Genomic DNA, 23,883 nt, shown 5'->3' with positions numbered 1-23,883 from the left:
ACACCACCTAACTAGGATACAGTCAGATGTGACCAACACACCACCTAACTAGGATACAGTCAGACGTGACCAATACACCACCTAACTAGGATACAGTCAGATGTGACCAACACACCACCTAACTAGGATACAGTCAGACGTGACCAATACACCACCTAACTAGGATACAGTCAGACGTGACCAATACACCACCTAACTAGGATACAGTCAGATGTGACCAACACACCACCTAACTAGGATACAGTCAGACGTGACCAATACACCACCTAACTAGGATACAGTCAGACCTGACCAACACACCTCCTAACTAGGATACAGTCAGACGTGACCAATACACCACCTAACTAGGATACAGTCAGACGTGACCAATACACCGCCTAACTAGGATACAGTCAGACGTGACCAACACACCACCTAACTAGGATACAGTCAGACGTGACCAACACACCACCTAACTAGGATACAGTCAGACGTGACCAATACACCACCTAACTAGGATACAGTCAGACGTGACCAACACACCACCTAACTAGGATACAGTCAGACGTGACCAATACACCACCTAACTAGGATACAGTCAGACGTGACCAATACACCACCTAACTAGGATACAGTCAGACGTGACCAATACACCACCTAACTAGGATACAGTCAGACCTGACCAACACACCACCTAACTAGGATACAGTCAGACGTGACCAACACACCACCTAACTAGGATACAGTCAGACGTGACCAACACACCACCTAACTAGGATACAGTCAGACGTGACCAATACACCACCTAACTAGGATACAGTCAGACGTGACCAACACCACCTAACTAGGATACAGTCAGACGTGACCAACACACCACCTAACTAGGATACAGTCAGACGTGACCAACACACCGCCTAACTAGGATACAGTCAGACCTGACCAACACACCACCTAACTAGGATACAGTCAGACGTGACCAATACACCACCTAACTAGGATACAGTCAGACGTGACCAACACACCACCTAACTAGGATACAGTCAGACCTGACCAATACACCACCTAACTAGGATACAGTCAGACCTGACCAATACACCACCTAACTAGGATACAGTCAGACGTGACCAACACACCACCTAACTAGGATACAGTCAGACGTGACCAAAACACCACCTAACTAGGATACATTTGAGTTTTCTTTGATGGCCCGATACATATGTTTTCTCTTCTCTTTCCTCACTCCCTCCCTCCCTCACTCCCTCCCTCCCTCCCTCCCTCCCTCCCTCACTCTCCCAATATATATGTTTTCTCTTCTCTTTCCACCCCCCCCTACCTCCCTCTCTCTCCACCCCCCTCTCCCTCCCTCCCCCCACCTCCCTCCCTCCCTCCCTCTCTCTCTCCCTCCCTCTCTCCCTCCCTCTCTCTCTCCCTCCCTCTCTCTCTCCCTCCCTCCCTCCCTCCCTCCCTCCCTCCCTCCCTCCCTCCCTCTCTCTCCACCTCCCCCCCTCCCTCTCTCTCTCCACCTCCCTCCCCTCCCTCTCTCCCTCCTCCCCAGTGCCCTGAAGCGTATGTTAGGGAAGAGAGCGTTTGTGATCTCTCGCTCCACCTTCCCCAGTCAAGGCCAATACTCTGGACACTGGCTAGGAGACAACAGGAGTCACTGGAAGGACATGTACACCTCGATAGCAGGTAGACACACACACACTCACACACTCACTCACTCACAAACACACTAGGGCTGGGCGATATGTCCAAAATATCCTATCAGGATTTGTGTTGTTATGGACGGTTTTACAGTATTTGATGTTTCTGCTTGGTAAAAGTTGTAAATATGTTTTCTGTGTAGTGCAGAGGACCATTCTCCGTTCTTTAACCAGGTGGCCAGTTGAGACAAGTTCTCATTTACAACTGTGACCTGGCCAAGATAAAGCAAAGCAGTGTGACAAAAACAACAACAGACTTACACATGGAGTAAACAAACGCACAGTCAATAACACAAAATAAAATAAATGTTTGTTTTTTTTATGTAAAAAAAAAAATCTATGTACAGATAGCAGGGAGATGAGGCATGGTCACATGGATCTAGGACATTCTGATGGTGTTCTACTCAACCAAACTAGGACATTCTGATGGTGTTCTACTCAACCAAACCAGGACATTCTGATGGTGTTCTACTCAACCAAACCAGGACATTCTGATGGTTTACTACTCAACCAAACCAGGACATTCTGATGGTTTTCTACTCAACCAAACTAGGACATTCTGATGGTGTTCTACTCAACCAAACCAGGACATTCTGATGGTGTTCTACTCAACCAAACTAGGACATTCTGATGGTGTTCTACTCAACCAAACTAGGACATTCTGATGGTGTTCTACTCAACCAAACCAGGACATTCTGATGGTGTTCTACTCAACCAAACTAGGACATTCTGATGGTGTTCTACTCAACCAAACCAGGACATTCTGATGGTGTTCTACTCAACCAAACTAGGACATTCTGATGGTGTTCTACTCAACCAAACCAGGACATTCTGATGGTTTTCTACTCAACCAAACTAGGACATTCTGATGGTGTTCTACTCAACCAAACCAGGACATTCTGATGGTGTTCTACTCAACCAAACTAGGACATTCTGATGGTGTTCTACTCAACCAAACTAGGACATTCTGATGGTGTTCTACTCAACCAAACCAGGACATTCTGATGGTGTTCTACTCAACCAAACTAGGACATTCTGATGGTGTTCTACTCAACCAAACTAGGACATTCTGATGGTTTTCTACTCAACCAAACCAGGACATTCTGATGGTGTTCTACTCAACCAAACCAGGACATTCTGATGGTTTTCTACTCAACCAAACCAGGACATTCTGATGGTGTTCTACTCAACCAAACCAGGACATTCTGATGGTTTTATACTCAACCAAACCAGGACATTCTGATGGTTTACTACTCAACCAAACCAGGACATTCTGATGGTTTTCTACTCAACCAAACTAGGACATTCTGATGGTGTTCTACTCAACCAAACTAGGACATTCTGATGGTGTTCTACTCAACCAAACCAGGACATTCTGATGGTGTTCTACTCAACCAAACTAGGACATTCTGATGGTGTTCTACTCAACCAAACCAGGACATTCTGATGGTGTTCTACTCAACCAAACTAGGACATTCTGATGGTGTTCTACTCAACCAAACCAGGACATTCTGATGGTTTTCTACTCAACCAAACTAGGACATTCTGATGGTGTTCTACTCAACCAAACCAGGACATTCTGATGGTGTTCTACTCAACCAAACTAGGACATTCTGATGGTGTTCTACTCAACCAAACTAGGACATTCTGATGGTGTTCTACTCAACCAAACCAGGACATTCTGATGGTGTTCTACTCAACCAAACTAGGACATTCTGATGGTGTTCTACTCAACCAAACTAGGACATTCTGATGGTTTTCTACTCAACCAAACCAGGACATTCTGATGGTGTTCTACTCAACCAAACCAGGACATTCTGATGGTTTTCTACTCAACCAAACCAGGACATTCTGATGGTGTTCTACTCAACCAAACCAGGACATTCTGATGGTTTTATACTCAACCAAACCAGGACATTCTGATGGTTTACTACTCAACCAAACCAGGACATTCTGATGGTTTTCTACTCAACCAAACTAGGACATTCTGATGGTTTTCTACTCAACCAAACCAGGACATTCTGATGGTGTTCTACTCAACCAAACCAGGACATTCTGATGGTTTTCTACTCAACCAAACCAGGACATTCTGATGGTTTTATACTCAACCAACCAAACTAGAACATTCTGATGGTGTTCTACTCAACCAAACCAGGACATTCTGATGGTTTTCTACTCAACCAAACCAGGACATTCTGATGGTGTTCTACTCAACCAAACCAGGACATTCTGATGGTTTTCTACTCAACCAAACCAGGACATTCTGATGGTTTACTACTCAACCAAACCAGGACATTCTGATGGTGTTCTACTCAACCAAACCAGGACATTCTGATGGTTTTCTACTCAACCAAACCAGGACATTCTGATGGTGTTCTACTCAACCAAACCAGGACATTCTGATGGTTTTATACTCAACCAAACTAGGACATTCTGATGGTTTACTACTCAACCAAACCAGGACATTCTGATGGTGTTCTACTCAACCAAACCAGGACATTCTGATGGTTTTCTACTCAACCAAACCAGGACATTCTGATGGTGTTCTACTCAACCAAACCAGGACATTCTGATGGTTTTATACTCAACCAAACCAGGACATTCTGATGGTTTACTACTCAACCAAACCAGGACATTCTGATGGTTTTCTACTCAACCAAACCAGGACATTCTGATGGTTTTATACTCAACCAAACCAGGACATTCTGATGGTGTTCTACTCAACCAACCAAACCAGGACATTCTGATGGTGTTCTACTCAACCAAACCAGGACATTCTGATGGTTTTATACTCAACCAAACCAGGACATTCTGATGGTGTTCTACTCAACCAACCAAACCAGGACATTCTGATGGTTTACTACTCAACCAAACCAGGACATTCTGATGGTTTACTACTCAACCAAACCAGGACATTCTGATGGTTTACTACTCAACCAACCAAACCAGGACATTCTGATGGTTTACTACTCAACCAAACCAGGACGTTCTGATGGTTTTATACTCAACCAAACCAGGACATTCTGATGGTGTTCTACTCAACCAACCAAACCAGGACATTCTGATGGTTTTCTACTCAACCAACCAAACCAGGACATTCTGATGGTGTTCTACTCAACCAACCAAACCAGGACATTCTGATGGTTTTCTACTCAACCAACCAAACCAGGACATTCTGATGGTGTTCTACTCAACCAAACCAGGACATTCTGATGGTGTTCTACTCAACCAAACCAGGACATTCTGATGGTTTACTACTCAACCAAACCAGGACATTCTGATGGTGTTCTACTCAACCAAACCAGGACATTCGGATGGTGTTCTACTCAACCAAACTAGGACATTCTGATGGTGTTCTACTCAACCAAACCAGGACATTCTGATGGTGTTCTACTCAACCAAACCAGGACATTCTGATGGTTTACTACTCAACCAAACCAGGACATTCTGATGGTTTTATACTCAACCAACCAAACCAGGACATTCTGATGGTGTTCTACTCAACCAAACCAGGACATTCTGATGGTTTTCTACTCAACCAAACCAGGACATTCTGATGGTGTTCTACTCAACCAAACCAGGACATTCTGATGGTTTACTACTCAACCAACCAAACCAGGACATTCTGATGGTTTTATACTCAACCAAACCAGGACATTCTGATGGTGTTCTACTCAACCAAACCAGGACATTCTGATGGTGTTCTACTCAACCAAACCAGGACATTCTGATGGTGTTCTACTCAACCAAACCAGGACATTCTGATGGTTTACTACTCAACCAAACCAGGACATTCTGATGGTGTTCTACTCAACCAAACCAGGACATTCTGATGGTTTACTACTCAACCAACCAAACCAGGACATTCTGATGGTTTTATACTCAACCAACCAAACCAGGACATTCTGATGGTGTTCTACTCAACCAAACCAGGACATTCTGATGGTTTACTACTCAACCAAACCAGGACATTCTGATGGTTTACTACTCAACCAAACCAGGACATTCTGATGGTGTTCTACTCAACCAAACCAGGACATTCTGATGGTTTTCTACTCAACCAAACCAGGACATTCTGATGGTGTTCTACTCAACCAAACTAGGACATTCTGATGGTTTTCTACTCAACCAAACCAGGACATTCTGATGGTGTTCTACTCAACCAAACCAGGACATTCTGATGGTTTTATACTCAACCAAACCAGGACATTCTGATGGTGTTCTACTCAACCAAACCAGGACATTCTGATGGTGTTCTACTCAACCAAACCAGGACATTCTGATGGTTTTCTACTCAACCAACCAAACCAGGACATTCTGATGGTTTTCTACTCAACCAAACCAGGACATTCTGATGGTGTTCTACTCAACCAAACCAGGACATTCTGATGGTTTTATACTCAACCAAACCAGGACATTCTGATGGTGTTCTACTCAACCAAACCAGGACATTCTGATGGTTTTCTACTCAACCAAACTAGGACATTCTGATGGACTAAACTGACAGTAACGTTGTAAAAAACGGATACAACTTTTAATTTCTTTAGGACTGTAGAAAAATACCTTTTATAGATGGTTTTGTCAAAAGAGCCAATGATGAGGCTATTAGGTTCTGTTCTTTCTAGGCTTTGTATCAGACCGGCTCTCTGTCACATGGAACTAGGCTGGTGTCTAATCATGTCTCATCTCTCTCTAGAGGTCACATGGAACTAGGCTGGTGTCTAATCATGTCTCATCTCTCTCTCATGGAACTAGGCTGGTATCTAATCATGTCTCATCTCTCTCTAGAGGTCACATGGAACTAGGCTGGTATCTAATCATGTCTCTCTCTCTCTAGAGGTCACATGGAACTAGGCTAGTATCTAATCATGTCTCATCTCTCTCCCTCCTCCTCCAGGTATGTGAACCTTTAACCTCCTGTGTGTTCCCCTGGTGGGGGCTGATATCTGTGCCTTCTCTCTCTCTCCCTCTCCCTCCCTCTCCCTCCAGGTATGTTAACCTTTAACCTCCTGGGTGTTCCCCTGGTGGGGGCTGATATCTGTGCCATCTCTCTCTCTCCCTCCCTCCCCCTCCAGGTATGTTAACCTTTAACCTCCTGGGTGTTCCCCTGGTGGGGGCTGATATCTGTGGCTTCAGTGAGCAGACTGAGGAGGAGCTGTGTGTCCGCTGGACTCAGCTAGGAGCCTTCTACCCTTTCACACGCAACCACAACTCTATCGACCAGAAGGTAAGACCCCCAATGTGGCCCCCCCCTCAATGTTCCGCCCCCCCACCCAATGTGCCCCCCCCCCTCCACCAATGTGCCCACCCCAATGTGCCTCTCCCCTCCACCAACGTGCCCCCCCCTCCACCAATGTGCCCCCCCCCACCTCCACCAATGTGCCCACCCCAATGTGCCTCTCCCCTCCACCAATGTGCCCCCCCTTCCACCAATAGAAAAGTCATTTTATCTGTATAATCTGTGTGCTCTGTGTCTCTCTCCTCCCAGCCTCAGGACCCCCCAGCGTTCAGCCCTCGAGCCCGTTCAGCCATGAAACAGTCTCTGCTGCTCCGCTCCTCTCTGTTCCCTCTGCTCTACACGCTGTTCCACCGCACACACACACACGGACACACCGTCGCTCGCCCTCTGCTGTTCGAGTGAGTTCCAGACACACACACACACACACACACACACACACACACACACACACACACAGGGACACACACACACACACACACACAGGGACACACACACACACACACACACAGGGACACACACACACGGACACACCGTCGCTCGCCCTCTGCTGTTCGAGTGAGTTACACACACACACACACACACACACACACAGCTCTTTCAGGATGTTCCTGACCAATGTGTGTTCATATTTTTAGGTTCCCCAAGGACGTGAGAACGTATGGGATAGACAGACAGTTCCTATGGGGGAAGAGTTTGATGGTGACACCAGTATTAGATCCAGGTGTGGACTATGTTGTGGGCTACTTCCCTCAGGGTCTCTGGTACGACTACTACACGGTAAGAACACAGCTATACATATATTACCTATATATAACCCTTAATAACCCTTAATAACCCTAACCCCAGGTCTCTACTATACAGTAGGAACACAGCTATATATATTAACTATGCATAACCCTTAATAACCATTAATAACCCTAACCCCAGGACTCTACTATACAGTAAGGACACAGCTATATATATTAACTATACATAACCCTTAATAACCCTTAATAACCCTAACCCCAGGTCTCTACTATACAGTAGGAACACAGCTATATATATTAACTATGCATAACCCTTAATAACCATTAATAACCCTAACCCCAGGACTCTACTATACAGTAAGGACACAGCTATATATATTAACTATACATAACCCTTAATAACCCTTAATAACCCTTAATAACCCTAACCCCAGGTCTCTACTATACAGTAAGAACACAGCTATATATATTAAACATAACCCTTAATAACCCTTAATAACCCTTAATAACCATTAATAACCCTAACCCCAGGTCTCTACTATACAGTAAGAACACAGCTATATATATTAACTATACATAACCCTTAATAACCATTAATAACCCTAACCCCAGGTCTCTACTATACAGTAAGAACACAGCTATATATATTAACTATACATAACCCTTAATAACCCTTAATAACCCTTAATAACCCTAACCCCAGGTCTCTACTATACAGTAAGAACACAGCTATATATATTAACTATACATAACCCTTAATAACCCTTAATAACCCTAACCCCAGGTCTCTACTATACAGTAAGAACACAGCTATATATATTAACTATACATAACCCTTAATAACCCTTAATAACCCTTAATAACCCTAACCCCAGGTCTCTACTACACAGTAAGAACACAGCTATATATATTAACTATACATAACCCTTAATAACCATTAATAACCCTAACCCCAGGTCTCTACTATACAGTAAGAACACAGCTATATATATTAACTATACATAACCCTTAATAACCCTTAATAACCATTAATAACCCTAACCCCAGGTCTCTCCTATACAGTAAGAATACAGCTATATATATTAACTATACATAACCCTTAATAACCCTTAATAACCCTTAATAACCCTAACCCCAGGTCTCAACTACACAGTAAGAACACAGCTATATATATTAACTATACATAACCCTTAATAACCCTTAATAACCCTTAATAACCCTAACCCCAGGTCTCAACTACACAGTAAGAATACAGCTATATATATTAACTATACATAACCCTTAATAACCCTTAATAACCCTTAATAACCCTAACCCCAGGTCTCAACTACACAGTAAGAACACAGCTATATATATTAACTATACATAACCCTTAATAACCCTTAATAACCCTAACCCCAGGTCTCTACTATACAGTAAGAACACAGCTATATATATTAACTATACATAACCCTTAATAACCCTTAATAACCCTTAATAACCCTAACCCCAGGTCTCTACTATACAGTAAGAACACAGCTACAGTAATTATTCAAGATAATGAGTGTATTTTTTAAGGACTGGGGACACTCCTCTTAGTATTTATATATGTTCAGCTTTATTGATGAGACGGTGAAGTGTTGGATAAAGATTGTCCCGTGGGGCTCAGTTGGTAGTGGGGCGGTGCTTGCAACGCCAGGGTTGTGGGTTCGATTCCCACGGGGGACCAGTATGTAAAACTCTGTCTCTCACTACTGAAAGTGGATGAGTTTTATTTAAATGAAGGACTGAAATGTACCAGATGATTGGGAGGTGGAGTCTAAGGGCAGTGGGCGGGACCAGCTGGAACCACTGGACCACACAGGACACAACTAGTAGGAATTCTGGGTAATGACGAATAGAATGTGATGGTAGTTACAAGGCTTTTGTTTCAGGCTGGACAACGGCACTTCCACTGAGCGGACAAAACATTAGGAACACCTTCCTGATATTGAGTTACACCCCCATTCAGAACAGTGTAACCCTAACCCTAACCCACTGAGCGGACAAAACATTAGGAACACCTTCCTGATATTGAGTTACACCCCCATTCAGAACAGTGTAACCCTAACCCACTGAGCGGACAAAACATTAGGAACACCTTCCTGATATTGAGTTACACCCCCATTCAGAACAGTGTAACCCTAACCCTAACCCACTGAGCGGACAAAACATTAGGAACACCTTCCTGATATTGAGTTACACCCCCATTCAGAACAGTGTAACCCTAACCCACTGAGCGGACAAAACATTAGGAACACCTTCCTGATATTGAGTTACACCCCCATTCAGAACAGAACAGTGTAACCCTAACCCCTAACCCTAACTCTCCCTCCCTCGGTCTCCCTCCCTCTCTCTCCCTCCCTCTGTCTCCCTCTCTCCCCAACTTCCCTTGTCTCTCTGTCTCTCCTCTCTCTCCTGTCTCTCTGTCTCTCCTCTCTCTCCTGTCTCTCTGTCTCTCCTCTCTCTCCTCTCTCCTCTCTCCCCTCTCTCTCCTCTCTCCCTCCCCTCTCCTCTCTCTCCCTCCCTCGGTCTCCCTCTCTCCCCAACTTCCCTTGTCTCTCTGCCTCTCCTCTCTCTCCTCTCTCTCCCTCCCTCGGTCTCCCTCTCTCCCCAACTTCCCTTGTCTCTCTCTCTCTCCTCTCTCAGGGTGATTCTATCCGTAGTAAAGGAGAAGAGTTGAGGCTCAAGGCTCCTCTAGACCATATCAACCTTCACCTGAGAGAAGGAGCTGTCATACCTACACAGGTAAACAGACAGATGTATATACTGTACTCTATATCATCTACTGCATCTTTATGTAATACATGTATCACTAGCCACTTTAAACTATGCCACTTTGTTTACATACCCTACATTACTCATCTCATATGTATATACTGTACTCGATACCATCTACTGCATCTTTATGTAATACATGTATCACTAGCCACTTTAACTATGCCACTTTGTTTACATACTCATCTCATATGTATATACTGTACTCGATACCATCTACTGTATCCTTATGTAATACATGTATCACTAGCCACTTTAAACTATGCCACTTTGTTTACATACCCTACATTACTCATCTCATATGTATATACTGTACTCTATGTTTACATACCCTACATTACTCATCTCAGATGTATATACTGCACTCTATATCATCTACTGCATCTTTATGTAATACATGTATCACTAGCCACTTTAAACTATGCCACTTTGTTTACATACCCTACATTACTCATCTCATATGTATATGTATATACTGTACTCTATATCATCTACTGCATCTTTATGTAATACATGTATCACTAGCCACTTTAACTATGCCACTTTGTTTACATACTCATCTCATATGTATATACTGTACTCGATACCATCTACTGTATCTTGCCTATGCTGCTCTGTACCATCACTCATTCATATATCCTTATGTACATATTCTTTATCCCTTTACACTTGTGTGTATAAGGTAGTAGTTTTGGAATTGTTAGGTTAGATTACTCGTTGGTTGTTACTGCACTGTCTGAACTAGAAGCACAGGCATTTCGCTACACTCGCATTAACATCTGCTAACCATGTGACCATTAACATCTGCTAACCATGTGACCATTAACATCTGCTAACCATGTGACCATTAACATCTGCTAACCATGTGACCATTAACATCTGCTAACCATGTGTATGTGACCATTAACATCTGCTAACCATGTGACCATTAACATCTGCTAACCATGTGACCATTAACATCTGCTAACCATGTGTATGTAACAAGTAACATTGGATTTGATTTGTTAACATATGTTTCCCATGCCAATAAAGCCCCTTGAATTGAATTGACAGAGTCAGAGAGACAGAGAGAGTGTTTTACTGTAGGGAGGAACAAATTTCCTCTGTGTCTCTGCTGTGAGGGGCACCTGTTCACTGTCGGACCGTTAACATCTGCTAACCGTGTGTATGTGACAAATGAAATTGGATTTGATTTGATTTGAGACAATAGATGGTCAGGTAGCTGGATCATGCATGTTATTGGGGCTCCTGAGGAGGTGCAGCGGTCTCAGGCACTTGCATCTCAGTGCTAGAGGCGTCACTACAGACCCCGGTTCGATTCCAGGCTGTATTACAACCGGCTGTGATTGGGAGTCCCATAGGGCGGCGCACAATTGGCCCAGCATCGAGCGGGTTTGGCCCATGTGTAGGCCGTCATTGTAAATAATAATTTGTTCTTAACGGACTTGCCCAGTTAAATAAAGGTTATGTCAGAATAATGATGACTATCTACAGAGTTTCAGAGGGTTAATAGGAAGATGACACAAAGTGGATGGTCAGGCATCCATATCGAAAATAATTAATCACTGTGTGTCTCTCTGCGTCTCTCCCTCGGTCTCTTTCGTTCTCTCTGTGTCTGTCTGTCGCTGTCTGTCTGTGTGTGTCGCTGTCTGTCTGTGTGTGTCGCTGTCTGTCTGTGTGTGTCGCTGTCTGTGTGTGTCGCTGTCTGTCGCTGTGTCTGTGTGTGTCTCTCTCTGTATCTCTCTCTGTGTCTCTCTCTGTGTGTCTCTCTGTGTCTGTGTGTCTCTCTGTGTCTGTGTCTGTGTGTGTCTCTGTGTCTTTCTCTCTCTCTTTCTCTCTCTGTGTGTGTCTCTCTGTGTGTTGCTCCCTGTGTAGCGTCCCAACACAACCCTGTTTGTGAGCAGTGGTCAGCCGCTCCACCTCGTGTCCAGTCTGTCTGAAGACGGCTCGGCCGGAGGAGAGCTATTCTGGGACGACGGAGAGAGCATCGACACCTTTGAGACAGACCAGTACGCTCACGTAGTGTTCACTGTGGTGAAGGTACGCTCCGACCACTGCAGACCAGTACGCTCCGACCACTGCAGACCAGTACGCTCCGACCACTACAGACCAGTACGCTCCGACCTCTACAGACCAGTACGCTCCGACCACTACAGACCGGTACGCTCCGACCACTACAGACCAGTACGCTCCGACCACTACAGACTGGTACGCTCTGACCACTACAGACCAGTACGCTCCGACCACTACAGACCAGTACGCTCCGACCACTACAGACCAGTACGCTCCGACCACTACAGACCAGTACGCTCCGACCACTACAAACTGGTACGCTCTGACCACTACAGACCAGTACGCTCCGACCACTACAGACCAGTACGCTCCGACCTCTACAGACCAGTACGCTCCGACCACTACAGACCGGTACGCTCCGACCACTACAGACCAGTACGCTCCGACCAGTACGCTCCGACCTCTACAGACCAGTACGCTCCGACCACTACAGACCAGTACGCTCCGACCACTACAGACCGGTACGCTCCGACCACTACAGACCAGTACGCTCCGACCAGTACGCTCCGACCACTACAGACAGCTGGTTCTACTATCTACTCACGTGTTCTACCACTACTAATGCTATAGCCATGACAGCTGGTTCTACTAACGCTATAGCCATGACAGCTGGTTCTACTAACGCTATAGCCATGACAGCTGGTTCTACTAGCGCTATAGCCATGACAGCTGGTTCTACTAACGCTATAGCCATGACAGCTGGTTCTACTAACACTATAGCCATGACAGCTGGTTCTACTAACACTATAGCCATGACAGCTGGTTCTACTAACACTATAGCCATGACAGCTGGTTCTACTAACACTATAGCCATGACAGCTGGTTCTACTAACACTATAGCCATGACAGCTGGTTCTACTAACACTATAGCCATGACAGCTGGTTCTACTAACACTATAGCCATGACAGCTGGTTCTACTAACACTATAGCCATGACAGCTGGTTCTACTAACACTATAGCCATGATAGCTGGTTCTACTAACACTATAGCCATGACAGCTGGTTCTACTGACACTATAGCCATGACAGCTGGTTCTACTAACACTATAGCCATGACAGCTGGTTCTACTAACACTATAGCCACGACAGCTGGTTCTACTAACACTATAGCCATGACAGCTGGTTCTACTAACACTATAGCCAAGACAGCTGGTTCTACTAACACTATAGCCAAGACAGCTGGTTCTACTAACACTATTACCTTCACCTCTTCCCTTCCTATTGTGTTCTAGAACACGATGACATCGGAGGTGCTGCACGACCACGTGGAGGCTTCCTACATCACCGTGGAAACAGCCTCCTTCTATGGCGTGAAGGTGGAGCCTACCAGGGTTACGGTCAACTCCCACGATGCTGCATTCACCTACAGAGCCAATCAGGTGAGACTTGGTGTCAGGAGTCAAAGGTTAAGTGTTTTTTAAAGTTCAGATAATGTTTTAGAGCAGCCATACTCACAATAAAACATTTTTTTAAAGGAATGTAGGGACCTCCCGAGTGGCGCAGGGGTCTAAGGCATTGATCAGTGCTAGAGGCGCCATTACAGATCCGGGTTCGATCCCGGGCTGTGTCGCAGCCAATCCGCGACCGGGAGACCCATGACGCGGCGCACAATTGGCCCAGCGCCGTCCGGGTTGTCCTTGTCTCATGGCGCTCTAGCGACTCCTTGTGGCGGGCCGCGCTGACTTCGGTCGCCAGCTGGTACAGTGTTTCCTCCGACTGTGTCCAGAAGCAGTGCGGCTTGGCGGGATCGTGTTTCGGAGGGACGCATTGCTGCTATAACAGCCTCCACTCTTCTGGGAAGGCTTTCCACTAGATGTTGGAACATTGCTGTGGGGACTTGCTTCCATTCAGCCACAAGAGCATTAGTGAGGTCGGACAGTGATGTTGGGCAATTAGGCCTGGCTCGCAGTCGGCGATGCAATTCGTTCGAATTCATCACAAAGGTGTTCGATGGGGTTGAGGTCAGGGCTCGGTACAGGACAGTCAAGTTCTGAACAAACCATTTCTGTATGGATCTCGCTTTGTGCACTGGGGCATTGTCATGCTGAAACAGGAAAGGGCCTTCCCCAAACTTTTGGAAGCACAGAATCATCTAGAATGTCATTGCATGCTGTAGCGTTAGAGATTTCCTTTCACTGGAACCAAGGAGCCCGATCCATGAAAAACAGCCCCAGACCATTATTCCTCCTCCACCAAACTTTACAGTTGCCACTATGCATTGGGGCAGGTGGCGTTCTCATGGCATCCTCCAAACCCAGATTCGCCCGTCGGACTGCCAGATGGTGAAGCGTGATTCATCCCTCCAGAGAAGGCGTTTCCAGAGTCCAGTGGCGGCGAGCTTTACACCACTCCAGCCGACGCTTGGCATTGCATGCAGATCTTAGACGCTTGAAGCTCTCAACGAAACCGTTCTTGTGCCGACGTTGCTTCCAGAGGATAGTTTGGAACTCGGTAGTGAGTGTTGCAGCTGAGGACAGATGCTGTTTTACACGCTCCAACACTCGGTGGTCCCGTTCTGCTGAGCCGTTGTTGCTCCTAGATGTTTCCACTTCACCATAACAGCACTTACAGTTAGTATGCCCGGGGCGGCTCTAGCAGGGCTGACATTTAGACTTTTTGGAAAGGTGGCATCCTATGAGAGGGGCCACGTTGAAAGTCACTGAGCTCTTCAGTAAGGCTTTTCTACTGACAATGTTTGTCTGTGGAGATTGCATGGTTGTGTGCTTGATACACCTTTATACACCTGTCAGCAAGGGGTGTGGCCCGAAATAGCCAAATCCACTCATTAAAAAAGATTGTGTGTGTGTGTGTTCACCAACAAATGGTGTGTGAACAGTTTAGGGTCGCATGGGTTATGAACTGGGGGTTTGTTACGACACCGACAAGGCTGATAAATGACACTATCCATCCTGACCTTTGCCCCCTAGGAAATGTGTGAGTTGACTAGTAGTAGTGGAGTCTCCCCATGTTTAGAGGGAAATGTGTGAGTTGACTGGTAGTAGTGGAGTCTCCCCATGTTTAGAGGGAAATGTGTGAGTTGACTAGTAGTAGTGGAGTCTCCCCATGTTTAGAGGGAAATGTGTGAGTTGACTGGTAGTAGTGGAGTCTCCCCATGTTTAGAGGGAAATGTGTGAGTTGACTGGTAGTAGTGGAGTCTCCCCATGTTTAGAGGGAAATGTGTGAGTTGACTGGTAGTAGTGGAGTCTCCCCATGTTTAGAGGGAAATGTGTGAGTTGACTGGTAGTAGTGGAGTCTCCCCATGTTTAGAGGGAAATGTGTGAGTTGACTGGTAGTAGTGGAGTCTCCCCATGTTTAGAGGGAAATGTGTGAGTTGACTAGTAGTAGTGGAGTCTCCCCATGTTTAGAGGGAAATGTGTGAGTTGACTAGTAGTAGTGGAGTCTCCCCATGTTTAGAGGGAAATGTGTGAGTTGACTAGTAGTAGTGGAGTCTCCCCATGTTTAGAGGGAAATGTGTGAGTTGACTGGTAGTAGTGGAGTCTCCCCATGTTTAGAGGGAAATGTGTGAGTTGACTGGTAGTAGTGGAGTCTCCCCATGTTTAGAGGGAAATGTGTGAGTTGACTGGTAGTAGTGGAGTCTCCCCATGTTTAGAGGGAAATGTGTGAGTTGACTAGAAGTAGTGGAGTCTCCCCATGTTTAGAGGGAAATGTGTGAGTTGACTGGTAGTAGTGGAGTCTCCCCATGTTTAGAGGGAAATGTGTGAGTTGACTAGAAGTAGTGGAGTCTCCCCATGTTTAGAGGGAAATGTGTGAGTTGACTGGTAGTAGTGGAGTCTCCCCATGTTTAGAGGGAAATGTGTGAGTTGGCTGGTAGTAGTGGAGTCTCCCCATGTTTAGAGGGAAATGTAATCTGTGGTTTGTTATTCATGTATCTCTGTTTCTCCGTTCGTCTCCCTCTAGGTGTTGACTGTAACAGATCTGGGACTGAATCTCAGCCAGAACTTCACCATCAGTTGGATCTAACAGCTTTTCCCAAAACAATGGGAATTCCGACCTTTTGGAATGTTTGATGGTTTTTCCTTCCCTGACGGTCTCTACTGCTTTACGCCCCACGGCCGTGACCCAAATGGCACCCTATTCCCTATATAGTGTACTACCAGGGCTCAAAACACGCTCACTGTAGGACACACCATATGTTGCTCCGGGTGGGATTGAATCCTAACCTGAACCACTGATCTAGGACCAGATTACCCTTCTACAATACTAACCTGAACCATTAGATACTAACCTAACCACTGATCTAGGACCAGATTACCCTCCTACACTCCTAACCTGAACCATTAGGTACTAACCTAGGACCAGATTACCCTCCTACAATCCTAACCTGAACCATTAGATACTAACCTAACCACTGATCTAGGACCAGATTACCCTCCTACAATCCTAACCTGAACCATTAGATACTAACCTAACCACTGATCTAGGACCAGATTACCCTCCTACAATCCTAACCTGAACCATTAGATACTAACCTAACCACTGATCTAGGACCAGATTACCCTCCTACAATCCTAACCTAAACTGAAGCTTTATAGTGGTGGTGATAGTATTTTTTCCCCCATGTGACAGGTAGGCCTACATTTACTGAGGCACAGCCTACGCTACAGTAATATAAAGACAGGGTGGGGACAGACGTCTAATTTACCCATCTCTATCTGGCTTTCAGGGTCACCTTGTTTTTTTAATTGTAAAGATTTTACATTTTTATTGCGGCTGCAGAGTTTTAAAACCGCTTGTCACTCGAATATCGTTGCTTTAAATCAACAAAATATTATGAAAGGTATTTTGTCAGCCTGCTAATTATACGTAAAGGCCCTATTATTATATTACCAAAGTTAGAATAAAATCAGCTCGCCTCTACTAGCCGCATGTCTCATCCAGCTGTATCATGGTTTGAACAATGTGAGTAATTCCAGTCCATATAATATACAGTATAATACACAGTATAATACACAGTATAATACACAGTATAATACAGTATAATACACAGTATAATACACAGTATAATACAGTATAATACACAGTATAATACACAGTATAATACACAGTACATATACACATACATATACAGTATAATCATACAGTTCACACTCAACAAGCCTCCTGGAGCGAGTTTATAATACAGTATAATACAATATAATCATACAGTTCACACTCAACAAGCCTCCTGGAGCGAGTTTATAATACACAGTATAATACAGTATAATCATACAGTTCACACTCAACAAGCCTCCTGGAGCGAGTTTCATTTATTTACCCAACAGAGGACATAGCTGGCTACATCTATGGGCTTTTCTGTTTTTCTGTCGTGCAGTAGCCTATATCATATATGTATTGGATAACAGCACTATATTTTGGACTTTTTTGGGGCTTGGGCTCATTAAATATCTTTAATGTAGGGCTCATGAAATGTCTTTAATGTAGGGCTCATTAAATGTCTTTAATGTAGGGCTCATTAAATGTCTTTAATATAGGGCTCATTAAATATCTTTAATGTAGGGCTCAGTAAATGTCTTTAATGTAGGGCTCAGTAAATGTCTTTAATGTAGGGCTCATCAGGCTTGATTTTTTTAAATCAAAGCTCTAATCAAATCCACAGGCCTGTTTTTATGCTCTATAATGCTTTTGAAGGACCGTTCCAGTTTGGACTGGAAATACCGGTTTAGTCGGTAGGAAAGTGATTTATTCTCAGGATGGAACATTTTGTAAAATACTGTGAAGATATTAAACCGTGAGCCAGATGCATTAGTTTGAAAGGCCTCCTGGTGCATTTTACTGGTTAGGTAGTAAAATATGAAGTCTAGTCGTTCTGCCACTGGTCGTTACTACAGTCAAGAGCCAACTTTTATTTTGCTGTTTTCATTTCTCAGAGGAAAGGTGAAGATGTGCAATTAAAAGGAGAGGAACTTTTCTTTCCCTCAGAACAAGACTAGAATGGGGTGAGATGGATGTTTGTGTCTTTGGGGAGTTTCGTGATAATAATCAGTGATTGTTGTTATTGATCCTGATATGTACATATTGTTGTTGACAAGCTTGTTTGCACTGAATCAGGACATATTGAAGGTACAGGGAAGTGCCTTTATGAATGATCAAACTGTCTCTTCTACTGCTCTGTTTTAACTCTGTTCTAGAATGATAGTTTCAGAGCACCTCTAGAACAGCTCAGTTTTAACTCTGTTCTAGAATGATAGTTTCAGAACACCTCTAGAACAGCTCAGTTTTAACTCTGTTCTAGAATGATAGTTTCAGAACACCTCTAGAACAGCTCTGTTTTAACTCTGTTCTAGAATGATAGTTTCAGAACACCTCTAGAACAGCTCAGTTTTAACTCTGTTCTAGAATGATAGTTTCAGAACACCTCTAGAACAGCTCAGTTTGAACTCTGTTCTAGAATGATAGTTTCAGAACACCTCTAGAACAGCTCAGTTTTAACTCTGTTCTAGAATGATAGTTTCAGAACACCTCTAGAACAGCTCAGTTTTAACTCTGTTCTAGAATGATAGTTTCAGAACACCTCTAGAACAGCTCAGTTTTAACTCTGTTCTAGAATGATAGTTTCAGAACACCTCTAGAACAGCTCAGTTTTAACTCTGTTCTAGAATGATAGTTTCAGAACACCTCTACACATCTACATTGTTCTAAAACTAGAATTCTAGTTTCAGTTTGTTTTCGAACTGCTTTACTGTGACTCTAAAAACAGGGTCTTTCTCTCTGAAACAATGATATTAAAGTATTGTCAAGCTTTCTCAGACATACAATTGCCTTTGCTAAATAATGAATGAGCCTGGATTGTAGTTTTTGACATTTTGAAGCGTTATGGAAACTCAACGTTTGCCCTTTTGAAATTGATTGGTTGAAATGTTGTTTGACAAATGTGTTTTATTTGTCCTATTCTATTCAAGCGGTATAATGAAAACTGTGGAAGGGGAAGACTTGCCTTATGTTGGCCGGTTCTGCCAGTTGGGTGTATCTATCTGGCATGAATAATGACTGTTGATGCTGTAATGCCCGCCTCTCCATTTCCATTTGTGTTATGTTGAACGGGGACGTGCTCAGACAGATGCTGGTTTCTAATGATGACTTGATTAAACATGAATCCTGACTCCCATGTGTCTGTTTTAGATCTGTTTGTCACATGATTGGATGGGAGGGACTTATATACCTGGGTGTAATTTAGTTTCATCCAGGTATTACTACTGCTTGGCTGGAGCATAATCCTGCACCCATCAAATATGCCTTTTTATTCTAATCTAATGTATTTATATAGCCCTTCTTACATCAGCTGATATCTCAAAGTGCTGTACAGAAACCCAGCCTAAAACCCCAAACAGCAAGCAATGCAGGTGTAGAAGCGCAGTGGCAAGGAAAAACTCCCTAGAAAGGCCAAAACCTAGGAAGAAACCTAGAGAGGAACCAGGCTATGAGGGATGGCCAGTCCTCTTCTGGCTGTTCCGGGTGGAGATTATAACAGAACATGGCCAAGATGTTCAAATGTTCATAGATGACCAGCATGGTCCAATAATAATAATCACAGTAGTTGTTGAGGGTGCAACAGGTCAGCACCTCAGGAGTAAATGTCAGTTGGCTTTTCATAGCCGATCATTAAGAGTATCTCTACCGCTCCTGCTGTCTCTAGAGAGTTGAAAACAGCAGGTCTGGGACAAGGTAGCACGTCCGGTGAACAGGTCAGGGCTCTATAGCCGCAGGCAGAACAGTTGAAACTGCACCAGCAGCACGGCCAGGTGGACTGGGGACAGCAAGGAGTCATCATGCCAGGTAGTCCTGAGGCATGGTCCTAGGTCTCAGGTCCTCCGAAAGAGAGAATTAGAGAGAGCATACTTAAATTCACGCAGGACACCGGATAGGACAGGAGAAATACTCCAGATATAACAAACTGACCCTAGCACCCCAACAAATCAAATCAAATTTTATTTGTCACATACACATGGTTAGCAGATGTTAATGCGAGTGTAGCGAAATGCTTGTGCAACACGACCTACTGCAGCGTAAGTACTGGAGGCTGAGACAGGAGGGGTCAGGAGACACTGTGGCCCCATCCGATGATACCCCCAGACAGGGCCAAACAGGCAGGATATAACCCCACCCACTTTGCCAAAGCACAGCCAGCACACCACTATTATTGAATTCCATTGTCCTCAAATCATTTTTTTTGTTCTAACAATGTAATTGCATCATTTCCAATACCCCATATTTTTTTGTAAATATATACAGTACCAGTCAAAAGTTTGGGGACACCTCATTCAAGGGTGTTTCTTAATTTTACTATTAAATAACACATATGGAATCATGTAGTAACCAAAAGTGTTAAACAAATCAAAATATATTTTTTGAGATTCTTCAAAGTAGCCACCTTTTGCCTTGACAGCTTTGCACACTCTTGGCATTCTCTCAACCAGCTTCATGAGGTAGTCACCTGGAATGTATTTAAATTAACAGGTGTGCCTTGTTAAAAGTACATTTGTGGAATTTCTTTCCTCCTTAATGCGTTTGACCCAATCAGTTGTGTTGTGACAAGGTAGGGGTGGTATACAGAAGATAGCCCTATTTTGGTAAAAGACCAAGTCCATATTATGGCAAGAACAGCTTGAATATGCAAAGAGAAACGACAGTCCATCATTACTCTAAGACATGAAGGTCAGTCAATCTGGAAACCGCTACTAAAGGACACCAATAAGAAGAAGAGACTTGCTTGGGTCATTAAACATGAGTAATGGACATTAGACAGGTGGAGATCTGTCCTTTGGTCTGATGAGTCCAGATTTGAGATTTTTGGTTCCGACTCTTGTCTTTGTGAGACGCAGAGTAGGTGAACGGATGATCTCCGCATGGTTCCCACCATGAAGCATGGAGGAGGTGGTGTGGGACAATCATTTGTTTTTCAACAGGACAATGCTCAAAATTTGAGAAGCTTTCCGTGGGTAAGGAATATTTCTGGGGTCTTTTATTTCAGCTCATGAAACATATGACCAACACTTTACATGTTTGTTCAGTGTGTGTGTGTGTATGTATGCGTATATGTGTGTGTATACTGTGTATACAGTGGGGAGAACAAGTATATAGGCAAATCTGGTGAAGAACTACAGGAAGCGTATGATCTCTGTAATTGCAAACAAAGGTTTCTGTACCAAATATTAAGTTCTGCTTTTCTGATGTATCAAATACTTATGTCATGCAATAAAATGCAAATGAATTACTTAAAAATCATACAATATGATTTTCTGGATTTTTGTTTTAGATTCCGTCTCTCACAGTTGAAGTGTACCTATGATAAAAATTACAGACCTCTACATGCTTTGTAAGTAGGAAAACCTGCAAAATCGGCAGAGTATCAAATACTTGTTCTCCCCACTATATATACTATGTATGTATACACACACACACACTGTGCATTTGGAAAGTATTTATTTTTTCTACAGCCTTATTCTGAAATTGATTTAAAAAAAATCTTTATCAACACACAATACCCCATAATGACAAAGTGAAAAAAACAGAAATACCTTATTTACATATAATATACTATAATAATAAGAATACTATAATACATATATATATACATATTATATTACATACATATTTATTTAGTATTCAGACCCTTTGCTATGATGTTTCTACAACTTGGTGTCCACCTGTGGTAAATTCTATTGATTGGACATGATTTGGAAAGGCACACACCTGTCTATATAAGGTCCCACAGTTGACAGTGCATGTCAGAGCAAAAACCAAGACATGAGGTCGAAGGAATTATCTGTGGAGCTCCGAGACAGGATTGTATTGAGGCAGAGATCTGGGGAAGGATACCAAAGAATATCTGCAGCATTGAAGGTCCCCAAGAACACAGTGGCCTCCATCATTCTTAAATGGAAGAAGTTTGGAACCACCAAGACTCTTCCTAGAGCTGGCCGCCCGGCCAAACTGAGCAATCAGGGGAGAAGGGGCATGGTCGGGGAGGTGACCAAGAACCCGATGGTCACTCTGACAGAGCTCCAGAGTTCCTCTGTGGAGATGGGAGACCCTCCCAGAAGGACAACCATCTCTGCAGCACTCCACCAATCAGGCCTTTATGGTAGAGTGGCCAGATGGAAGCCACTCCTCAATAAAAGCCACATGACAGCTCGCTTGGCGTTTGCCAAAAGGTACCTAAAGACTCTCAGACCATGAGAAACAATATTCTCTGGTCTGATGAAACTAAGATTGAACTCTTTGGCCTGAATGCCAAGCGTCACGTCTGGAGGAAACCTGGAACAATCCCCATGGTGAAGCATGGTGGTGGCAGAATTGTGATGTGGGGATGTTTTTCAGTGGCAGGGAAACAAGTTAGGATTGAAGGAAAGATGAATGGAGCAAAGTACAGAGAGATCCTTGATGAAAACCTTCTCCAGAACGCTCAGGACCTGAGACTGGGGTGAAGGTTAATCTTCCAACAGTACAACGACCCTAAGCACACAGCCAAGACAACACAGGAATGGCTTCGGGACAAGTGTCTGAATGTCCTTGAGTGGCCCAGCCAGAGCCCGGACTTGGACCAGATCGAACATCTCTGGAGAGACCTGAAAATAGCTCTGCAGTAATGCTCCCCATCCAACCTGACAGAGCTTGAGAGGATCTGCAGAGAAGAATGAGAGAAACTCCCCAAATACAAGTGTGCAAAGGTTGTAGGGTCATACCCAAGAAGACTCGAGGCTGTAATCGCTGCCAAAGGTGCTTCAACAAAGTACTGAGTAAAGGGTCTGAATACTTATGTAAACATGTAGAGTTAAAAATATATAAATAAATAAAATGCATTTAAAAAAACGTTTTGCTTTGTCATTATGAGGTATTGTGATGTCATTATGAGGTATTGTGATGTCATTATGAGGTATTGTGTGTATATTGATGAAGGATAAAAACAATGTCTTCAGTTTTAGAATAAGGCTGTAACGTAACAAAATATACAAAAATTGAATGGGTCTGAATACTTTCTGAACCCCTCTCATCTATCTCTGAAGACCGTCTAGTCCAGCTTCAGCTCCCCTCAACCCCTCTCATCTATCTCTGAAGACCATCTATTCCAGCCTTCAGCTCCCCTCAACCCCTCCCATATATCTCTGAAGACCATCTAGTCCAGCCTTCAGCTCCCCTCAACCCCTCTCATCTCTCTCTGAAGACCATCTAGTCCAGCCTTCAGCTCCCCTCAACCCCTCTCATCTATCTCTGAAGACCGTCTAGTCCAGCTTCAGCTCCCCTCAACCCCTCCCATCTCTCTCTGAAGACCATCTAGTCCAGCCTTCAGCTCCCCTCAACCCCTCCCATCTATCTCTGAAGACCATCT

The 23,883-nt window shown here is 44.0% G+C and overlaps 1 protein-coding gene across 3 annotated transcripts in view; it reads left to right on the top strand.

The window, feature by feature from the left end:
• Positions 1-19,656, top strand: part of gaa2 (alpha glucosidase 2) — a 41,402-nt gene extending 21,746 nt beyond the window's left edge. For 2 of the 3 annotated variants that reach the window (XM_090194998.1, XM_090194997.1), the window contains exons 14-21: positions 1,535-1,668; positions 6,758-6,909; positions 7,171-7,319; positions 7,557-7,698; positions 10,335-10,433; positions 12,339-12,503; positions 13,769-13,915; positions 16,455-19,656. In XM_090194998.1, coding sequence (XP_090051124.1) covers positions 1,535-1,668; positions 6,758-6,909; positions 7,171-7,319; positions 7,557-7,698; positions 10,335-10,433; positions 12,339-12,503; positions 13,769-13,915; positions 16,455-16,517 — 1,051 coding nt within the window. In that variant the 3' untranslated portion in view covers positions 16,518-19,656. Of the gene's footprint in view, positions 1-1,534; positions 1,669-6,579; positions 6,639-6,757; positions 6,910-7,170; positions 7,320-7,556; positions 7,699-10,334; positions 10,434-12,338; positions 12,504-13,768; positions 13,916-16,454 lie in introns of those variants that run through there. The other variant, XM_090194999.1, reaches the window with a different exon arrangement.
• Positions 19,657-23,883: the final 4,227 nt, after the last annotated feature.

This window comes from Oncorhynchus mykiss, chromosome 13 (genome assembly GCF_057628025.1).
Source record: "Oncorhynchus mykiss isolate SJ-2025 chromosome 13, ASM5762802v1, whole genome shotgun sequence".
Classification (NCBI taxonomy): Eukaryota; Metazoa; Chordata; class Actinopteri; order Salmoniformes; family Salmonidae; genus Oncorhynchus; species Oncorhynchus mykiss.
This window is presented reverse-complemented; position numbering and strand designations above follow the sequence as displayed.